At 52.0% G+C, this 17565-nt stretch overlaps 3 protein-coding genes across 4 annotated transcripts in view; all 3 read left to right on the top strand.

Annotated features, from left to right (window-relative positions):
* The window catches only part of LOC117579416 (semaphorin-1A), a 6071-nt gene extending 1473 nt beyond the window's left edge, over positions 1 to 4598 (top strand). The window contains exons 2-6 of one of the 2 annotated variants that reach the window (XM_034265299.1): positions 491 to 584; positions 1389 to 2071; positions 2137 to 3147; positions 3212 to 3404; positions 3468 to 4598. In XM_034265299.1, the coding sequence (XP_034121190.1) occupies positions 491 to 584; positions 1389 to 2071; positions 2137 to 3147; positions 3212 to 3404; positions 3468 to 3666 (2180 nt within the window). In that variant the 3' untranslated portion in view covers positions 3667 to 4598. The remainder of the gene's footprint in view (positions 1 to 490; positions 585 to 1388; positions 2072 to 2136; positions 3148 to 3211; positions 3405 to 3467) is intronic. The other variant, XM_034265307.1, reaches the window with a different exon arrangement.
* Positions 4599 to 5690: 1092 nt separating this feature from the next.
* Positions 5691 to 14401, top strand: LOC117591853 (small subunit processome component 20 homolog). Its single transcript, XM_034285226.1, has 6 exons — positions 5691 to 5852; positions 5918 to 8288; positions 8348 to 11188; positions 11242 to 13103; positions 13157 to 13807; positions 13880 to 14401. The coding sequence occupies exons 1-6, from the start codon at positions 5808 to 5810 to the stop codon at positions 14312 to 14314; spliced, it is 8205 nt and encodes a 2734-aa protein (XP_034141117.1). The 5' UTR covers positions 5691 to 5807; the 3' UTR covers positions 14315 to 14401.
* Positions 14402 to 14744: 343 nt separating this feature from the next.
* Positions 14745 to 16832, top strand: LOC117589406 (protein MTO1 homolog, mitochondrial). The gene has a single exon (XM_034281337.1). It carries the CDS (start codon positions 14784 to 14786, stop codon positions 16758 to 16760), a length of 1977 nt encoding a protein of 658 aa, XP_034137228.1. The 5' UTR covers positions 14745 to 14783; the 3' UTR covers positions 16761 to 16832.
* Positions 16833 to 17565: the final 733 nt, after the last annotated feature.

Below are 17565 nucleotides of genomic sequence, written 5' to 3'. Positions count from 1 at the left end.
CCCCCCCAATCTAATAATTATTTGTTTATTTTTGTGTCACTTGTTGGCGGCTTTTTGCTGTATTTGTGTTTGTTTTTGCGCTTCTGCTCTTGTGGCCTGGTGCTGCTGGCCTTTTATCAATGACAAGCAGCAGCTGCCTTGCCTCGAGCTGTGGCTTTGCTCTGGCTCTACTCTGCTCTGCTCTGAGATTTTCCAAAGCCGCTTATCGTGCTGAATTTTTCGCAATGCTTGCAACAAATGAGTATTTCCTCTGAAGCAAAAGTCCGAAATGCCGAAGAACGGCGGCGCAACAAAAAACGTTTTCAAAGAAATTTTGTGGTATCTGCTGAGGGGGACACAACAAGACACGACACGAGTTTCAGTTCTGTTAAATAAACACATTTGGATTAAGCATAATTAAGGCCTTTATCGCTAACCTTTCATCTCTGCTGAAATCACATTTAACAACCAATCTGATTGTGTTTCTTTATTTATTCCTTTTCTCTTGCAGAACAAGATAAAATCTTGGCCCATTTTGTTGGCAACTCGACGGACTACTTCAAGATCTTGGATCACAACGATGAAAGTGTTCTGGTTGGTGCCAAGTAAGTACATTTCTATTCCCTACTAAATCTACTAGATACTCGTGCAATAAAGAATTTAGAATTCCTCCTACCTGGCACGAGGCAGCCGCCGCACATATTTATAAAACGAAATAAAAGCAATGTTCGATTCGCGGAATAATTAATGCGCCATTGGGGGAAAAAAAAAGACAAACCAACGCCTCTGCCACTCCCATGTGTATGTGTTGGCTGTTTTTCTGCTGTTTGTTGTTTGGTTTTCATTTAGCGTCAAGTGCAAATGTAGCATTTATCATGCACTCTTTCCTGGAACCTCCAGATACTATTCGTATCGCAAGTACAAACTTGTTTTGATTTCACTCATTGGGCTGCCGTCATACGAACCGCATTTTATCACGCTGCCTGACTGCCCAGATATATTTATGGCAAGAAATGTATAATTATCATAATGCAATAGGGTCTGGTCTGTCCATAATTTACATACATATTGCAACATTTATCGCTGATCCATCTGAACACCAACTGCTAAACGAAGCAACAAATTGAAACTATCTTTGCCAGACTCTGTGGGGCCAGCCAGCCAGCAGATGCCTCAGCAATAATTATCCAAACAATTGTATAATTGTATATACAAGTTCTAATTATTTGCACAAAAAGAACCTTGAAATTGATGACTGGCCGAGTGGATGAGTCTCTGCGTCTGCCTCATTTTGGCCTCTCTGGCGGCTGCGGCTTCCCAATTAGCAGTCCAGGCACACGCACACACGCCATAAGCGAATTAATTCCAGACATTTTTGTACTAATTCAATTGTTGCTTCACTTCTACAGGGACGTCATCTATAATGTCAGCCTGCATGGACTGAGGGAGATCAGCCGCTTGGAGTGGCACAGCACGGATGCGGACAGGGAGCTGTGCGCCCTGAAAGGCAAGCACGAATGGGACTGCCATAATTATTTGCGTGTCTTTGCAAAGCGAGACGATGGCCAGGTGCTGCTCTGTGGCACAAATTCGTATAAGCCACGCTGTCGTCATTATGGCCAGGTGGAGTCTGCGTCCGAGGATGCTAGCGCCTCGGGGCAGAGCATTGGCATGCACTACGAGATTACCAGGGATGTGGAGGCTCAAGGCTTGTGTCCCTACAGTCCGGCACACAACAGCACGTATGCCTATGCCGACGGGCAGCTGTACAGTGCCACGGTGGCGGATTTCTCCGGCGGCGATCCGCTCATCTACCGCGAGAACCTGCGCACCGAGCAGTACGATCTCAAGCAACTCAATCAGCCGGACTTTGTCGGCACCATCGAACGGAAGGGCTTTGTGCTGTTCTTCTTCCGCGAACTCTCGATGGAGTTCATGAACTTCGGCAAGGCCGTCTATTCCCGGGTGGCGCGAGTCTGCAAGAACGATCGGGGAGGACCCTACAACCATGGCAAGAGCTGGACCTCGTTCCTGAAGGCTCGCCTCAACTGCTCGGTGCCCGGCGACTTTCCCTTCTACTTTGATGAGATCCGTAAGTGGAGGAGTCACTCCCAATGGCAGCAGTCCGTTCTCATTCACTTTTATTCTCATCTACAGAGGCAATTAGTCCGATTGTGGAGCGTGGAGCAGATTCCCTGGTATATGCCGTATTCACCACCTCAGTGAATGCCATTCCGGGCTCGGCGGTTTGTGCCTTCAACGTGGACGATATACTGGCAGCCTTCGATGGAGACTTCAAGTCGCAGAAGGATTCGCAGTCCCATTGGCTGCCTGTGGAGAGGGAGGCTGTGCCCAAGCCGCGACCCGGCCAGTGTGTGGAGGATTCCCGCACGCTCACCAGCATCGCTGTGAACTTTGTCAAGAATCATCCGTTGATGGAGAAGGCCGTGCCGGCAGTGCACAGGCGTCCCCTGCTGACCAAAGTGAATCTGCACCACCGCCTCACGGCCATTGCAGTGGATCCACAGATCAAGGCGCTCAACGGCGCCCACTACGATGTCATCTACAGTGGCACGGACGATGGCAAGGTCACAAAGTTCATCAACATCCTGAACACGCACCCGAACTCCACTGTGGATCGCCTCAAGACAGTCGTCATATCGGAAATGCAGGTGTTGCCATTGGGCACGCCCATACGGGAGCTTGTGATCTCCTCCAAGAAGAACGCCCTGGTTGTGGTGAGCGACGGCAGTCTGGTCAGTGTACCTCTGCATCATTGCACGCTCATTGTCGACTGCGTTGGCTGCCTGAGCCTCCAGGATCCGATTTGCGCTTGGGATCTGCAGACACACGAGTGCAAGAATCTCGCCACCAGTCAGCACAAATTCGGCACAAAGACGTACCTGCAGAGCCTGAACACCACCAAGAAGGCGGCTGCCTCCCTCTGCCCCAATATGGCCCGTGATGGCCCAGGCGCTGAAACTGTTAGCTTCGTCACCATTGCTCCAGCACCAACGGAGGAGCAGAAGCTGCTGTATTCGAATGTTGGCTCCGCGGCGGGCAGCCAGCCCAGCTTGGAGCAGCAGCCAACGGGTGGCGATGACTTTGGCATGAACAAGATTACGCTGACCTCAATGGACCCAGAGGAGGATATGATTAATCTGAATGGTAGGTTGCCTGATGCTTGATGGCTGCTGCTGGATATAACATATGTTCTATTTGTTCCACCCAGTAGATCCACAGAAATCGATTGCCAGCGTGGATGAAATCAAGCAGGCCTCCAGTCCGGGCACCATGGTGCTCATGATTGTCGTTTTCATCACCTTCTTTGTGGGTGGATGCGTGGGCATTGCGTGTGTCAAGGCAAAGAACCGCTTGGAGGGCCAAATGGACGACAGCCACCACAATCACTTTGGCAAACCAATGTAAGTGTGGCAAACATGTCTCTACAGCTGTGAACGCTCTTTTAACAATGAATCTTTTTGCAGACAATTTAAAAACCAGAATAGCGGCAAGGATATCAATCTGCTAATGGGCTCCAATGCTTATGTTACCACACAGAAAACGCCGAATTTGGATCTAGAAAAGGATCGCAGTCATGAGTGCAAGAACTCCACAGAACATTTGGAAAAGGAGCTGCCCTGCAAGACGTCCACGCTAACGAAAGTGAAACGCACTTACATTTAATGCGGTAGCAGGAGAAGCTGCAGCAGCAGCAGCTTTCTGCAAAATTAGTCGAATTTCTATATATTCTATAACATATTTTCGTTGTTTATGTTGCTGTTAGTTGTAGGAGTACGAGTAGTAACCCGAAACCCCACCACATCCCTCGAATGGAACAGACAACAGCTTCGGGGATGCGTTTGAAACGCGTCTCGAGAGTAGAGGGCGGAGAAGCTGTTGCACCCATTTGTTTTATATGTTAGCCTCTAATATAATTTAATTGTATGTATTAATTGTCTAAGCTAAGGTTATCTGGCAAAATTTAGTTAAATTTATTGACAACAAAATTCGCGGGCTGCTGCCTCAGCGCGGGGCCAAGCAATCCGCAATTCCCTTTACGCCGACATTTCTTTGTCCAAGCTGGAAGTGCTTGAGCCCCGGGCTGAACGAAAAGCAGCCCAGACATGTCGGGCCGCCCCTTATGTGTATTCTATATGTATATTCTGTAAGTGCAAATTTTAGAGCTACACAAACACACACATATCACGATAGATACCCCAAACAGCATGTGGCCCTGCAGAGAAACCCAACCCGCAGCTCGAATAATTTCTCGAAATTCAAACGAATATTCTGCAAGTATTTTGTTAGACTGAATGTTTATTTTTTTCTGTATAATTGTGTTTTTTGTGGAGAACAGGCGAATGCGAGTGCGAACGACATAGACCGTGCAATAGGTCTATGCATTGTGGCTAACAACAGCGTAAAAATTGTATCTAACATAAGCTCAATAAGGAATTGAAAATAGAAATGTATTTTTGATAGTACTACTATATAAGCTAGGCTAAGCTACGAACAAAACTTCTATGAGGCTGTTTGATATGAACTGAGTCCCGCAGCCCCCAACATCATCATCATCATCATGATGATAACAACACGCACAAAAATACAAAAAAAGAAAAAACAAAAATAAAATTTAATCTGATGAAACAGCAAGCCTTATAAGTAACGTACAATAGAGTGTCGAATAATAGGCCTTAAATATATATAAAGAAGAATCTGGCAGAGATTATTTTTGCCAGAATAAATCAGCATTTTAATATTTTTAATATGTGTACGTTTTAAGCTGTTGTCCGTCCCACTGAAGATTTTACATGAAACAATGTACAATGGCAATTCTATTTTATAAAGTGTAAAATCCAATTTTCGTATAAATAATACATATATATATTTTTATATGCATGTCTATGCCTAGTGTCTAAGGATTCTACGCATAAGTAATCCTTTAAAGGAAAACATGAACAAAGCTTCACATAAAATATTTTGAAAACCAACAAAAAAAGTAATATAATCGTAAAGGAAAAGAAAAATTCTCATATTGTGATAGATTTTATTGAAATTTTATAATGATGAAATGCGATGCCTTTTTGGTTAAAAAACAATGATAGAGTCTGATTGCATGCATGATAATATACATACCTGTCTATAGGAGATCCTCCGATTGGAGATCACAAGATGGAACAAACTTCCATCGTGGAGAATTTTAAAGATTTTTTTATTGTGTATCCTGTACTTTGTATATTGTTGTATGTGTATGTATGGTATGTACAACCCGATAAGCAATTCGAAAATTTAATAAAGTCGTCATTTTTTCAAATACTTTGAATTCATTCTAGGGAATCTTGAAATCCCATTATCCAATGCTGAAGGAAAGTATTTTAAATCTTCCGCAATTTCGGGGGTCGCCATTTCGATATGCAGGTTTTCGATAGAAGTATGATTTCCGATAAACATGAGCATTAACCCATTGGCGACCATGAAGGTATTTAAAACATACATGATATATATTAAACTTCACCAATTTCAGTGCAGTTCAGGTGGATTATATTATTATCAGTTTGCGTGGTGAGTGAAGAGAAAAGATGTATCTACGCAGAGAGTTCACAAACATTATTTTTTAACTCGAGCTGCTTACCTCTTTAATTAGAGGGGTGTGACGTGGGTTAATTTATGGTATATCGGTATATTTAATAAACCTGCCGGTATATTATGGTATATTTGCTTGCACGTGCATTTGAATGTCTCCAAACAAAAGTTGTTTTTAGCGCATAAATAATTCATTTTAACATAAATGCAGTGATCCGTAAGTATATGCAAGCAACAACAGAATGGCAGCCATAACAGAGAAGTCGAAAGACACAAACACATTTCGGGTAAGTGGCCAGAGAAGTCTCACATGTTGCGCAGCGGCTCACATTTTTGCACCTTCTGCCTGCAGTTCAAGTCGTTCGGAGATCGCGTGAATGAAATCGACTTGCGCCACCTGGCCCTGTACCACATTGGGCACAGGAACGAGGAGCTCGACGAGGAGGAGGACGAGACCTACTTCCAGCAGACACTCCAGAAATGGAATGTCCTCAACCTCACGGAGGAGTACAACTATTTCAGCAAGCGCTGCGGGAAGATCGTCACCCTGCCGCAGCTGCTGCACCAGAAGGATTTTGTCATCGATCTGCTGCTGGAGCGACTCTCGACAGCCACGAACCTGTCGCAGCAGCCGCTGCTGGAACTTCTATATGTCCTGGCACGTGACCTGCGCGAGGAATTCTATCCCTACTTCCAGCGTGTGCTGGACCGTCTCATCTGCCTGCTCAACACCCAGGATGCCGAGCAGCTGGAGTGGACACTGATATGCCTCGCCCATCTGTTCAAGACTCTGAAGCCCTACCTGAAGCGAAACATTGGCATTGTCTTCAACGCCATTCTGCCCCTCCTGGACGAGCAGCACTACGCCGAGCATGTGATCAACTTTGCTGTTGAATGCTTCGCGTACATTGCCCGTGATGTGCGCGACTTCCCCCGCTTTCTGACCTACGTGCTGAAGACAGTGCTGCGGGAGCAGGTCGAGAGTGTCCACGGCTGTGGCAGGCTGATCTACGAGATACTTCGAGGCGTCAACGGGCAACTGCACAACTCGGCTGCGGATATCTTTGCCCATGTGCTGGAGGTGCTCGTCGGCCGGGATGACAGCCACAACACGGCGGCCCAGGCAGAGCTCTTGGGCGACATTGTGGAGTATTCGTTGGGACTGCTGTTGAGCTTCCTACGCCCCGATCAGAGTGGCGTGCTCTGGCAACAGCTCTGCTCTGCAGCGAACCGCGAGGCCGTCGACGCTGCACGACTGATTGACTTGATGCTGCCCCTGGTCACGCACAAGGATGGACGCTATGTGGCTGAGCTGCCTCTGCTCGTTCCCACGCTGCTAAAGTTGCTGGAGCGGAGCGCGGATCCCCTGCAGCCGCTAACGACGCTGGTTACCAGCCTGCTCAAGGCGCAGCACGCTCAACTGGCGCAGCTGGATGCCAGTCGGCTGCTGCAGAAGCTGTTGGCCACAAGCAGAATATCCGCGGATGTGTATGAGGATTCCATTCTGCAGCTGCTGGACTATCAGCAGTTTGAGATCTTGGTTCTGCCGCACGTCATCAGCTACTACGAGGAGGAGCTACTGCCCCGAGCCTTGGAGCTGCTGGCTAGGGTTGTGCAGCACAAGAGGCCGCTGCAGGTAGATGGAACTTCACTCTCCCACTGGACAGTCTATCCCCTCCAGCTGAAGCAGAAAGATACCATCAAAAGCGTCGAGCAGCAGCTCCTCACCCTGGATGTGGCCACAGAGGAGCATCTGCTGCTCCTGCTGCTGTCCCCCCATCTGCGGGGCTTCAGCAAGCAGCCGCTGGAGCAGACACTCCAATCGAACATTGAACAACGCCTGCGCAGCCCCAACTCGGACTACACTCTGCTGTTGCTGCTGCTGCAGACCCATGCGCTGCTCAAGTTCAAGCTTCCCGCTGCACTTGCCTCCAAGCTGCATGTGTTCCTCACGCCCGAACTGGCTAGAGACATCCGAGCCGTGGCCTGTCTGCAGCTGCTGCTGCTGGAAACCCCAACGAAAGAGCTCTCCGCCTCTGAAGAACTACTGACTGCCGTCTCCACGCTGCTCAGCCAGCCGCAGGCGGAGTACCGACGCATAGCAGCCCACTGCCTGGATCTGCTGAATGCCGGCAGCAAGTGCAATCCCTACTCGCACTTTTACGCCGCTTCCTGCGTGGAACCCACGGTGCACAACTACCGAGAGCTGCTCCTCGAGCTGCAGCAACTGGAGCCAACATCCGCCCAGTTCAAGCAGTACTCCCAGCTGCCCCACTTCAAGGAGCATGCGGTGAGCCTGCTCCTAGGTCTGCTATACAAGAAGTTTAAGTTCTTGTGGGCCCCGGTCCAGCAGCTTCTTGCCGCCTACGCAAAGGTAATGGGAACAGACGAGTTCTGGAATCTCTTCAGAGCGAAACTCCTCGAATCAGTCGCCTGCATAGACTACGAGGTGAACTCCACCAGCCTGCTGCAACAGCCCCAACGGGAGGGGTATGTGTCCGCTGCACTGACCCTGCTCCTGCCCGAGGCTGGGGCGCAGCAGCTGACCCTGCAGCAGGCGCTCAGCTATCGCCAACTGCTATGGCAGTGCCTGCCCAAGCTGGGAGCTCTGGCCGAGGTGAAGAATGCCGATGTGGTGCGACTCTTCCTGCAGTTCGTCGAGCAGGAATACCGCGCACAACTGGAGAGGACAGAGCACACCTGGAACGTCAACGAGGCAACAGGTAAGCGTATCAGTTCGTTGTACATCGAATCGTCATTGAATCTCATTTTTCCTCTGCAGCGGAAGACGTGGAAGCCGATGAGGATGAGGAGAATGAAGCGCCGAGTGGAGTGCGTTCCCGCCAGAAGCGGCGCACGCACAATGTCCATGCCAAGTTCATACTCCAAACGCTGCAGCTGAAGCTGGCCTGCTTCGTGTCGCAGCCAAACCCCAAGGCTCTGCATCGACAGGCCGAGATGCACGCCTTCTATCTGGAGCTGTTGGCTGGGCCCAACGCACAACTGCAGCAGCTGGCGCTTGACTGTCTGGCCGCCTACAAGCAGCCAGCTGCGCTGGTGCAGCAAAAGGCACAGCTGACGGGACTGATCGATGAGGCAAAGTTCAAGACGACGCTGAGTGGCTTCGAGTTGGCCAGCATTCCAGCGGAGCAGCGATCCCAGCTGATGCCTTACATGCTGCGCGTGCTCTACGGCAAGATGCTGACGAAGGGTGTTCAAAAGCAGCTGAGTGCCCAGCAGCGCAAGACCCTCATCCTGCGCTTCCTGGGACAGCTGGAGGAGTCGGAGATCATTGAGTTCCTGCAAATGGCCTTCGGACGCTTCAGCGAATACACAGATAAACCGGTAGAGGAGCTGCACCGCCACGTCCAGAGCTCGTACGATTCCTCTGCAGTGATTGCTGCCAAGCAGCTGCAGCGGATTGTCAATCTCCTGGAGCTCATACGCAAGGAATTTGCTGGCAGACTCACTGCAGATTTTCAGGTCTACGTACTCAAGTTGCTGCTGCTCGTGGGCAGCGTCTCGCAGGAGGTGATCAATGGCCAGGGAAAGCTGGCGGCTGCCTACAAGAATGTGAAGCACTCGGCACTGCAGACGCTCGGCAATTACTTTGGCCAACTGGTGGATATGGAAGAGCTGTGGCAGCAACACGAGATGAACGCCATATTCGAGGTTTACGTGTGGCCAGGGCTCGCCCGACTGCCACACGACTCCATACACACGCCCACGCCGCTGCTGAAGCTGTTGCTCCTGTGGGGAGCTGAGCCTCGCTACCAGAAATGGCTCAACCAGAGTACCTCCCCGGATGAACCCACCGTAATGGCTCAGCTGATGGCATTGCTGCTCAACGACAAGGCCAAGCCCGTGGTGAAGCGTTCGCTGCTGCAGCTGGTGGAGCAGCTGCTGGAGGCGGCAGCCAGCGAGGAGTATGGCGTGGAAGCACTGGCTATTATCCAGCCACACATCCCGGCCATTCTGCAGCAGTTGCAGACCAGCTGGCGGCACCGCAAGGCCGGCAGACAGATGCTGGACAAGCGGGAGCTCAACATTCTGACGCTGATTACGTCACACGTGCAGGAGCCAGCCACCTGTGAGCTGCTGCTGGAACTGGTGCTGCCCATATTCACCAAGCAGTCGGCCTCCGCCGGACCCGAGACTGTCGTGCAGCTGATCACCACGCTCTCCAATCTCAGTCAGCGTGTGCCCAGGCCCCAGGATTATGTGCGCCAACTGGCGCCGCTCTTCGAGCAGGTGCACGTTCTGCCCGCGAGGAAGTTGCTCTGCGATCTGCTGGCGGACATGGCCAAGCGGCTGCACAAGGAAGCCAAACAGAAGCCCGAACTCTCCGACACTGCCGCGTCGCTGCGGGAGTGGGCGAGGATTGTGCTGCTGCTGAATGCGTGGGACAAGCGCTGGCTGGAACAGCCCGACTACGACAAGCGACTGGAGGGACTGTCGGAGCTGAAGCAGCTGGTGGAGCACAAAGACCAAAAGATTGACCTGCAGCTGGGCGTGCTGGTGGTCTACAATTGCTTCTACATGCTGCGCCACGTCTCGGATCTGGGCATAAGGGTCAACATTGGGGAGCTGCTCAAGGCGCTGCTCCCGCAGCTGACTCTCCAGCTGGAGGCCAAGGAGGATGTACAGTTCTGGCTGGAGGACACATTGCTGCCACTGCTGCAGCGTTCGCTGAAGGACGAGCGGAACGAGCACGCCAGAAGCGAAGCCATTGGCTTGCTGGGTGAACTCTCGCGCCATTGCTCTGCCTCACACGAGATCTTTCGCGATCTCTCCCCGTTGGCGGATAAGCACGACCTGGAGGTGGACTTCTTTGAGAATATGCTACACTTGCAGACCCAGCGCCATGGTCGTGCTCTGCAGCGACTCGTCAACATCTCTGGCGGCAGCTGGCGGCAAGCGCCGCCCTGTGCCCGCACCCTCACGCAGTTCCTGCTGCCGCTGGCCACACGATATCTGCTCAGCGAGCGGCACACGGGCAAGCACACGCTGGTGGATGCCGCCATCGAGGCTGTGGGCGTGATGAGCGAGCTGCTGCCCTGGACGCAGTACCATGCTGTGCTGCGCTACTACCTGCAGAAGCTGCGTTACTCCCATGCGCAGCAGAAGCAGTGCGTCCGTTTGGTGGTTCGTATTCTGGATGCCTTCCACTTTGATCTGACGCAGGCAGAGGCTGATGTCGCCACGCTCTCGCGCCTCAAGCAGAAGCTGACGGAAGCCCAGGAAGAGAAGAAGCCCGCAGTTAAGGCGGAAAAGGCAGAAGGGGAAGGAGAAGAGCAGCCGCCAAAGGAGGAAGACGACATCGACTTTGAGGGAGAGGCTGAGGCGGCTGAAACAGTGGAGCCAGTGGTGCTGCATCAACGTAACCAACTCTTGGCACCCAATGCAGCCAAACGCGTCATGTCCACCATCACCACGGTGCTCCTGCCCACCCTCAATCGTTCCATCACGGAGAAGACCAACTACGATGCCAAGCACAAGGTGAATCGCCGTCGGCTGAGCCACGAGCGCGAGGAGGAGGAGATTCAGCGTGTGCCCATTGCGCTGGCCATGGTGAAGCTGCTGCAGAAGCTGCCCATCGAACTGCTGGAGAATAGCCTACCAGGTGAGTTCCGCACTGACTCCCCTAGTGCCTCCGCAACTGACTTTTCTCCCTAGGAATCTTCATGAAGGTCTGCACCTTCCTGCGATCCCCCCTGAAGTCGGTGCGAATGCTGACGCGCGATATTCTGAAGAAGATTATGATCACGCTGGGCGGCAGCTATGTGGGCATGCTCCTGGAGCAGCTGCAGTCGCTGCTCACGCGTGGCTTCCAGGTGCACGTGCTGTCCGTCACCCTGCACGGAGTTCTGGACGCCCTCCGAGGCGAACTGAAGCCAGAGCACATTGAGAGCTGCCTGCACAATCTGCTGGAGGTTGCCCTGAACGACATCTTCGGGGATGTGAGCGCCGAGAAGGAGGTGGAGAAGATTGTGTCGCACACGCCCGAGGCCAAGCCGAGTGCCAAGAGCTATCTGACACTCCACATAGCCGCCAAGCACATTCGGGACAACTGTTTGCTGGATCTGCTGCTGCCCTTCAAGGAGCATCTGCTCCGCTCGCACTCCCGCAAGGTCACGCAGAAGATACAGGAATGTTTTGCCAAGATTGTGGCCGGCCTGGTGGACAACGTGCACATTGGGAGGGAGAGTCTGTTGATCTTCATCTACGGTACGATGTCGGAGAGCATCAGCGACCTGCTGCCGGGCACACAGAAGCGGCAGTTAACGGCCAAGGAGCAGGCGCTGATCAAACGCGCTCGTCCCGACAGCCTTATACTGCAGCCAGCACCGGGCCGGCGCAGTGTGTCGATTGGCAACAAGCTGGTCAAGTCGAATGCCCAGGCCAATGCCCACATCCTAGTGGAGTTCGGACTTGAGCTGCTGCACTTTGTGCTGAAGCGCAAGAAGCTCTCGGAGCTGGACTACCAGCCCTTTCTGCACCCCATGCTGCCGCTGCTGAGGGATGCGCTGAGCAGCAACCACGCGCGGACCACCACCTACGCCCTGAAGTGCTACACGGCCATTTGGATTGGGGAGTACGAGTTGTCGGAGCTCGATGCCGAGCAGCTGCAGCCAGTGGTGTCGCGCATGTTTGAGATCGTGAAGAACTTCTCCAGCTTTGGGGCCACGCGTCAGGAGGAGAACGCCCAGCTGGTGCGCGGCAGCTTCAAGGCGGTGGTGGCGTTGCTCCGCAAGTGCCAGGATTATCAGCTCAACGACGAGCAGATCGAGCAGCTGCTGCTGCAAATCGAACAGGAGCTGCAGGAGGGCGAGTGCAGCAGCCAGACCATGTGCTTCACGCTGCTCAGAGCGCTGGTGGGCCGCAAGGTGGACACTCGCTCGCTGCACGATCTGATGAAGCGTCTCTGCGATCTGTCCATCATTTCGCAATCGGACTACGTGAGGGACGAGTCGCGCGGCATTCTGCTCACCTACATCATGGAGTATCCGCTGCAGAAGCGCGTGGATCAGTTGGTCAAGTTCATGTCCGTCCAGCTGTTGTACACGCAGATAGCTGGCCGACTGTCGGCCATCCAGTTCATGCACTCGATCATCAACAAGTTCCCCTTGCTGCTGCTTGCCAAGCAATCGGAGTTCCTGTTCCTCTCGCTGGGCACGCGACTCGTCAACGATGAGGATCCCTCCTGTCGTCGCAGTGTGGCCGCTGCCTTGGAGGCGTTGATTTCGCGCCTCACCAAGCTGGATCGCCAGCCTCTGCTGGAACTCACTTTGCTGTTCTTCACCTCGGAGCAGTCCAGCCAGAAGCCGGGTGTACGCGAAATGGCTGCCGCACTTCTCTCCCGGTTTGTGCAGGCGGAAAAGGCGGGCTTTGCAGAGCGACTGCCCCTGGTGCTGCCCACATTGGTGAATATCCTAACCCTGGGCGATGCGGAAGCCAGCGGGCGGTATGTGCGTGCTCCGGGTAATTTGGCCACCGAAGTGGACGAAGAAAATTTGCAAAAGAAGCGGAGGAGAAAGGTAAGACATTTCCCCATTGATTTCCCAGCGGATTCTAAAGGGTTTCGTTTCAGCACTCTCAAACTACTCCCGATGAGGAGCTGCTGCTGGCCGGCCAGGACACTGAGTCGCGATTGGAGCAGCAGCAACGCAGCGCAGACCATCAGCTCATCCAGCTGCAGTATTGCCTGCTGAAGATCATGGAGCACTGCGGCGAGGCCATGCTGGCGGACAAAGACATTTCCGACACTGTCGATCAACTGGCCTACGGCTGCCAGCGCCACTTGGGGCACGAACACAATTGGGTGCGCTGCAATGCGGCCAAGCTGCTGACTCATCTCTTGGCCCACTACGACTACACCTATGTGGGCCAGCAGCTGGCGGGCGTCAAGCGAGAGGATGGCGAGGAGAAGTCGCTGGAATTTATTTACGCTCAACCTGCGCAGGATATCAAGTCGCTGGTACTGGATCTGTGTGCCCAGGTTACGCCCGGCGAGACGGCACAGGAAATGATTGACGAACTGTCCAAGATTCTGCTGTTCGTGGGACACATGCTGCGGGATGTCCCATTCAGTCTCAAGCAGGAGAAGGACTTGGAAGCGCAGGAGGACGAGGAGGAGCTAGAGCGAAAGCCGAGCAACAAAATCAACCTCAACTGGCTGGTGCGAAATATACGCTTTCTGGTGAACAAAGAAGTGACGAAGGCACCACACGACACCAGCACGGTATGTACAATCACAATCTTGCCTTTTTGGTTACCCATTGATCGTGCATCTATTGCTTTACTTTTTCCTTAGCGCACCGCCATGTTCACGCTCATTGAGGCACTCAGCACGTTGCTCAGTGTGGAGGTGGTTACCCGGCTGGCTCCACCTCTGCTCCAGTCATTGGTGCGTGAGATGTCAGAGGAGGATCAGAATGTCGATGCGGAACTGCGTCAGCTAGCACTACGCGTGGGCAGTCGGCTGCGAAAGCGAATTGGAGCGGATATCTACGATAAGCTTCGGAATGTGTGCCAGACCAAGTTGATGGTGCGACGGGCAGAGCGGCGCAAGGCCGTCGCCCAGGAGAAGGTCCATGATCCAGAGCGTGCGGCCAAGCGCAAGGCTGGAGTGCAGGAGCGCAAGAAGGCTGCGAAGCGTCTGAAGACAGCGGTGATTCGTGGCAAGGCGCCAGACACCAAGCAGAAGCTGAAAAAGCGCAAGAGGAAAGCGGAAATGGACGGATTTTAATTAGTTAATCGGCTGTTTGCCTTAATATAAGTATTTCTAAGTAGAGTGGAAATAAATCACAGTAGAATTCACAAATTTAGCGCATCCCAAATACCAAGATAAAAGTTTATTTGAATTTGCCGGCGTTCCATGAGTATTTCGATCGATATCGATTTGTTTTTGCATATGCAAGTATTTTTTTGTTTGAAGTTGACAAGCAACAAGTTGTTAAATACGTAACATTCCATTCCCACTCACGTAACGTCATGAAAACTAGCCAATCTTATACAAAATTTAGTCATCAATCAGAGAAAATTATAGTTTTAGCGCTGAGAAAGCTAACTAGCTGGTAATATTTAGCAGAATATCAAAATCGAAGAAAATGTTATGGGATAACCGATAATTTACGGTATATTTTGACAATGAAAAGATATATTTGGTATCAATTCGCGGTCACACTGGTCTCAAAGTTAATTTTTTTAATTTTTAAATGCTGCGTAACTGCGTGATCCGGGGATTGGCTCGGAGTCGCCACCAGTCGAGGGACGCACACAACGCCAGCAACGATATCTACGATGTGGTTGTCATTGGCGGCGGACATGCCGGCACTGAGGCCTCTGCAGCCGCTGCTCGGATGGGTGCGCGCACGTTGCTGCTGACACACAAGCTGGAGACCATTGGCGAAATGTCTTGCAATCCCTCGTTCGGCGGCATAGGAAAGGGCCACTTGATGCGAGAGGTGGATGCCCTGGACGGAGTCTGTGGGCGCTGTTGCGATGTGTCTGGAGTGCACTACAAAGTGCTCAACAAGCGACGCGGACCGGCAGTGTGGGGACCGCGGGCACAGATCGACCGGCAGCTGTACAAGAAAGCTGTTCAGAAGGAGCTGCATAGCACGCCGAACCTGGAGATCAGAGCGTCGGCTGTGGACAACATCCTCATAGAAGATGAGCAGCATCAGCACAAAAGACGTTGTGCTGGCGTTGTCTTGGCCAACGGAGAAGTGGTTCACAGTCGAGCGGTTGTGCTCACAACCGGAACATTCTTAAGGGCACACATCAACATTGGACTGGAGGTGCGACCGGCTGGACGTATGGGAGATGCTCCAGCGAAGGCCTTGGGCGAGGCCATAGACAGACTGGGCTTCCGCATGGGACGCCTAAAGACAGGAACGCCGCCACGGATAGCCAAGAGCAGCGTCGACTACAGCCAACTGGAGCGGCACGACGGAGATGATCCTCCGATGCCATTTTCATTTCTCAACAACCAAGTGTGGCTACCAGCCAAGGAGCAGTTGCCTTGCCATCTCACCTACACGACGCCGCTGGTCAACGACATTGTGAGGAATAATCTCCACGTGAATCGTCACGTTACCGAGGAGATAACAGGCCCTCGCTACTGCCCCTCCATCGAGTCGAAGATTCTACGATTTGGCGCAAGAGTACATCAAGTGTGGCTGGAACCGGAGGGCCTGGATAGCCCCTTGGTTTATCCTCAGGGAATTTCGTGCACATTACCCCATGAGCAGCAAGTCGAGCTGGTGCACGCCATCAAGGGACTGGAGCATGCCGAAGTGGTGCAACCTGGTTACGGTGTGGAATACGACTTCATTGATCCCCGCGAGCTGTTCCCCACGCTGGAGACAAAACGGGTGCCTGGTCTCTTCTTTGCCGGCCAGATAAACGGGACCACGGGCTACGAGGAGGCAGCTGCCCAGGGAATTGTGGCCGGTGCCAATGCAGCGGGCAAAACGCGCCACGCAGACGGAAGGCAGCTGACAATTAGTCGAACGGAAGGCTACATCGGTGTACTGGTGGACGATCTAACGTCTTTGGGCACCAATGAGCCCTACCGCATGTTCACCAGTCGGGCCGAGTTCCGACTGTCCCTGCGGCCTGACAACGCCGACATGCGGCTTACCGAAAAGGGCCATGAATATGGTCTGGTCTCGGAGCATCGCTTCCGGCACTTCAAGCAAGCGGAGGAGAGACTACAGTCAGGCATGGAGGCGTTGAGGAAACTGCGCAAGCACAGCAATTACTGGCGGCAGTCGCTGGACCTGCCCACGTCCAAAGCCTCTGTGGAAAAGACTGCCTTCGAGATGCTTGCCATACCTGCCGACAACATCACCGTGGATAAGCTCATCAATCTGTTCCCAACGGAGCTGACTTGGATGCGCGACGACACCAACCTGGCCGAGAGGCTTAAGATAGAGGCCCTCTACTCGTTCTTTGTTGAGGAACAACAACGGGACGTGGAGGATGTGCGCCGGGAAGAGCGACTGGCCATTCCCGCTGACATTGACTACTTCTCCAAGGTCCTCAGCCTCTCAAACGAGGAGCGCCAGAAGCTGAGCCTCATTCAGCCACAGACCATCGCTGCTGCCAGTCGAATCCAAGGTGTCACCCCCTCCACAATCGTGCGGATAATGAAGTACGTGAAGAAGGCAGACGTTGCCAAGGCATAGGACAATATAAGCTAATTGCTAGTTATATATGTACGTATGTACATAAGTGTTAATAAATTTACATATGATGTATAGAAGATCCTTGCGTTTATTGGGTCCAGACAGGCTGCTTGGGTTTTTTTTTGGGAAGCCGTGGAATGCGCATATATTAATTCTGCAGTCGCTACTTTCTGAAAAATACTGTAGCATACTTTTAGTTACTTTGCGGCTGAAAAATAAAGTTTCGTAACAGCCAGCTCTTGACACAATGAAAAAACATAAGAACCAGCTACTTTCTGCTGGTTTCTGTTGGCCTGGTACTTTTCTGGTTTTCGGCCATTCGAGCGAAGCCATTTCCAAAGTTGTTTGTTGTTGTACAACAATTTTTGTTTGTTGTACAATAATTGTTTGTGTTAAAACAACAACAACAACAACTTTTGTTGTACAACAACATCAAATTGACAACAACAACAGGGCCGACTTTTTTTGTTGTTTGCTCCTTTATTTGAGGGCTGATCAGGACATGCCACACCTCCTCGTGATCGGGACAAAGTCCAGGATCGTTTGCAATCCCTTCGGCTGCAAGGACATCAAGGAAAATGCCATTTTAATATAGTTTTATAAGCAGAATTCGATAAACCCTATAACTCGGCTCTTTCCTGTCGGATCAGGACGCGCTTGTGTCCTTGTGAGCGGGAGAGCCTTATGCCTTATGCTTGAAGCCATCAAGGATCTCAAGGACTGCAGGACATGGCTGTTTTAGGCAATTTAAAAATTGAACTCATTTCAGTCTGAAAGTATGCCCTGATTTTTAGACTCAAAGCAG

This window comes from Drosophila guanche, unplaced genomic scaffold (assembly GCF_900245975.1).
Source record: "Drosophila guanche unplaced genomic scaffold, DGUA_6, whole genome shotgun sequence".
Taxonomy (NCBI): domain Eukaryota; kingdom Metazoa; phylum Arthropoda; class Insecta; order Diptera; family Drosophilidae; genus Drosophila; species Drosophila guanche.
This window is presented reverse-complemented; position numbering and strand designations above follow the sequence as displayed.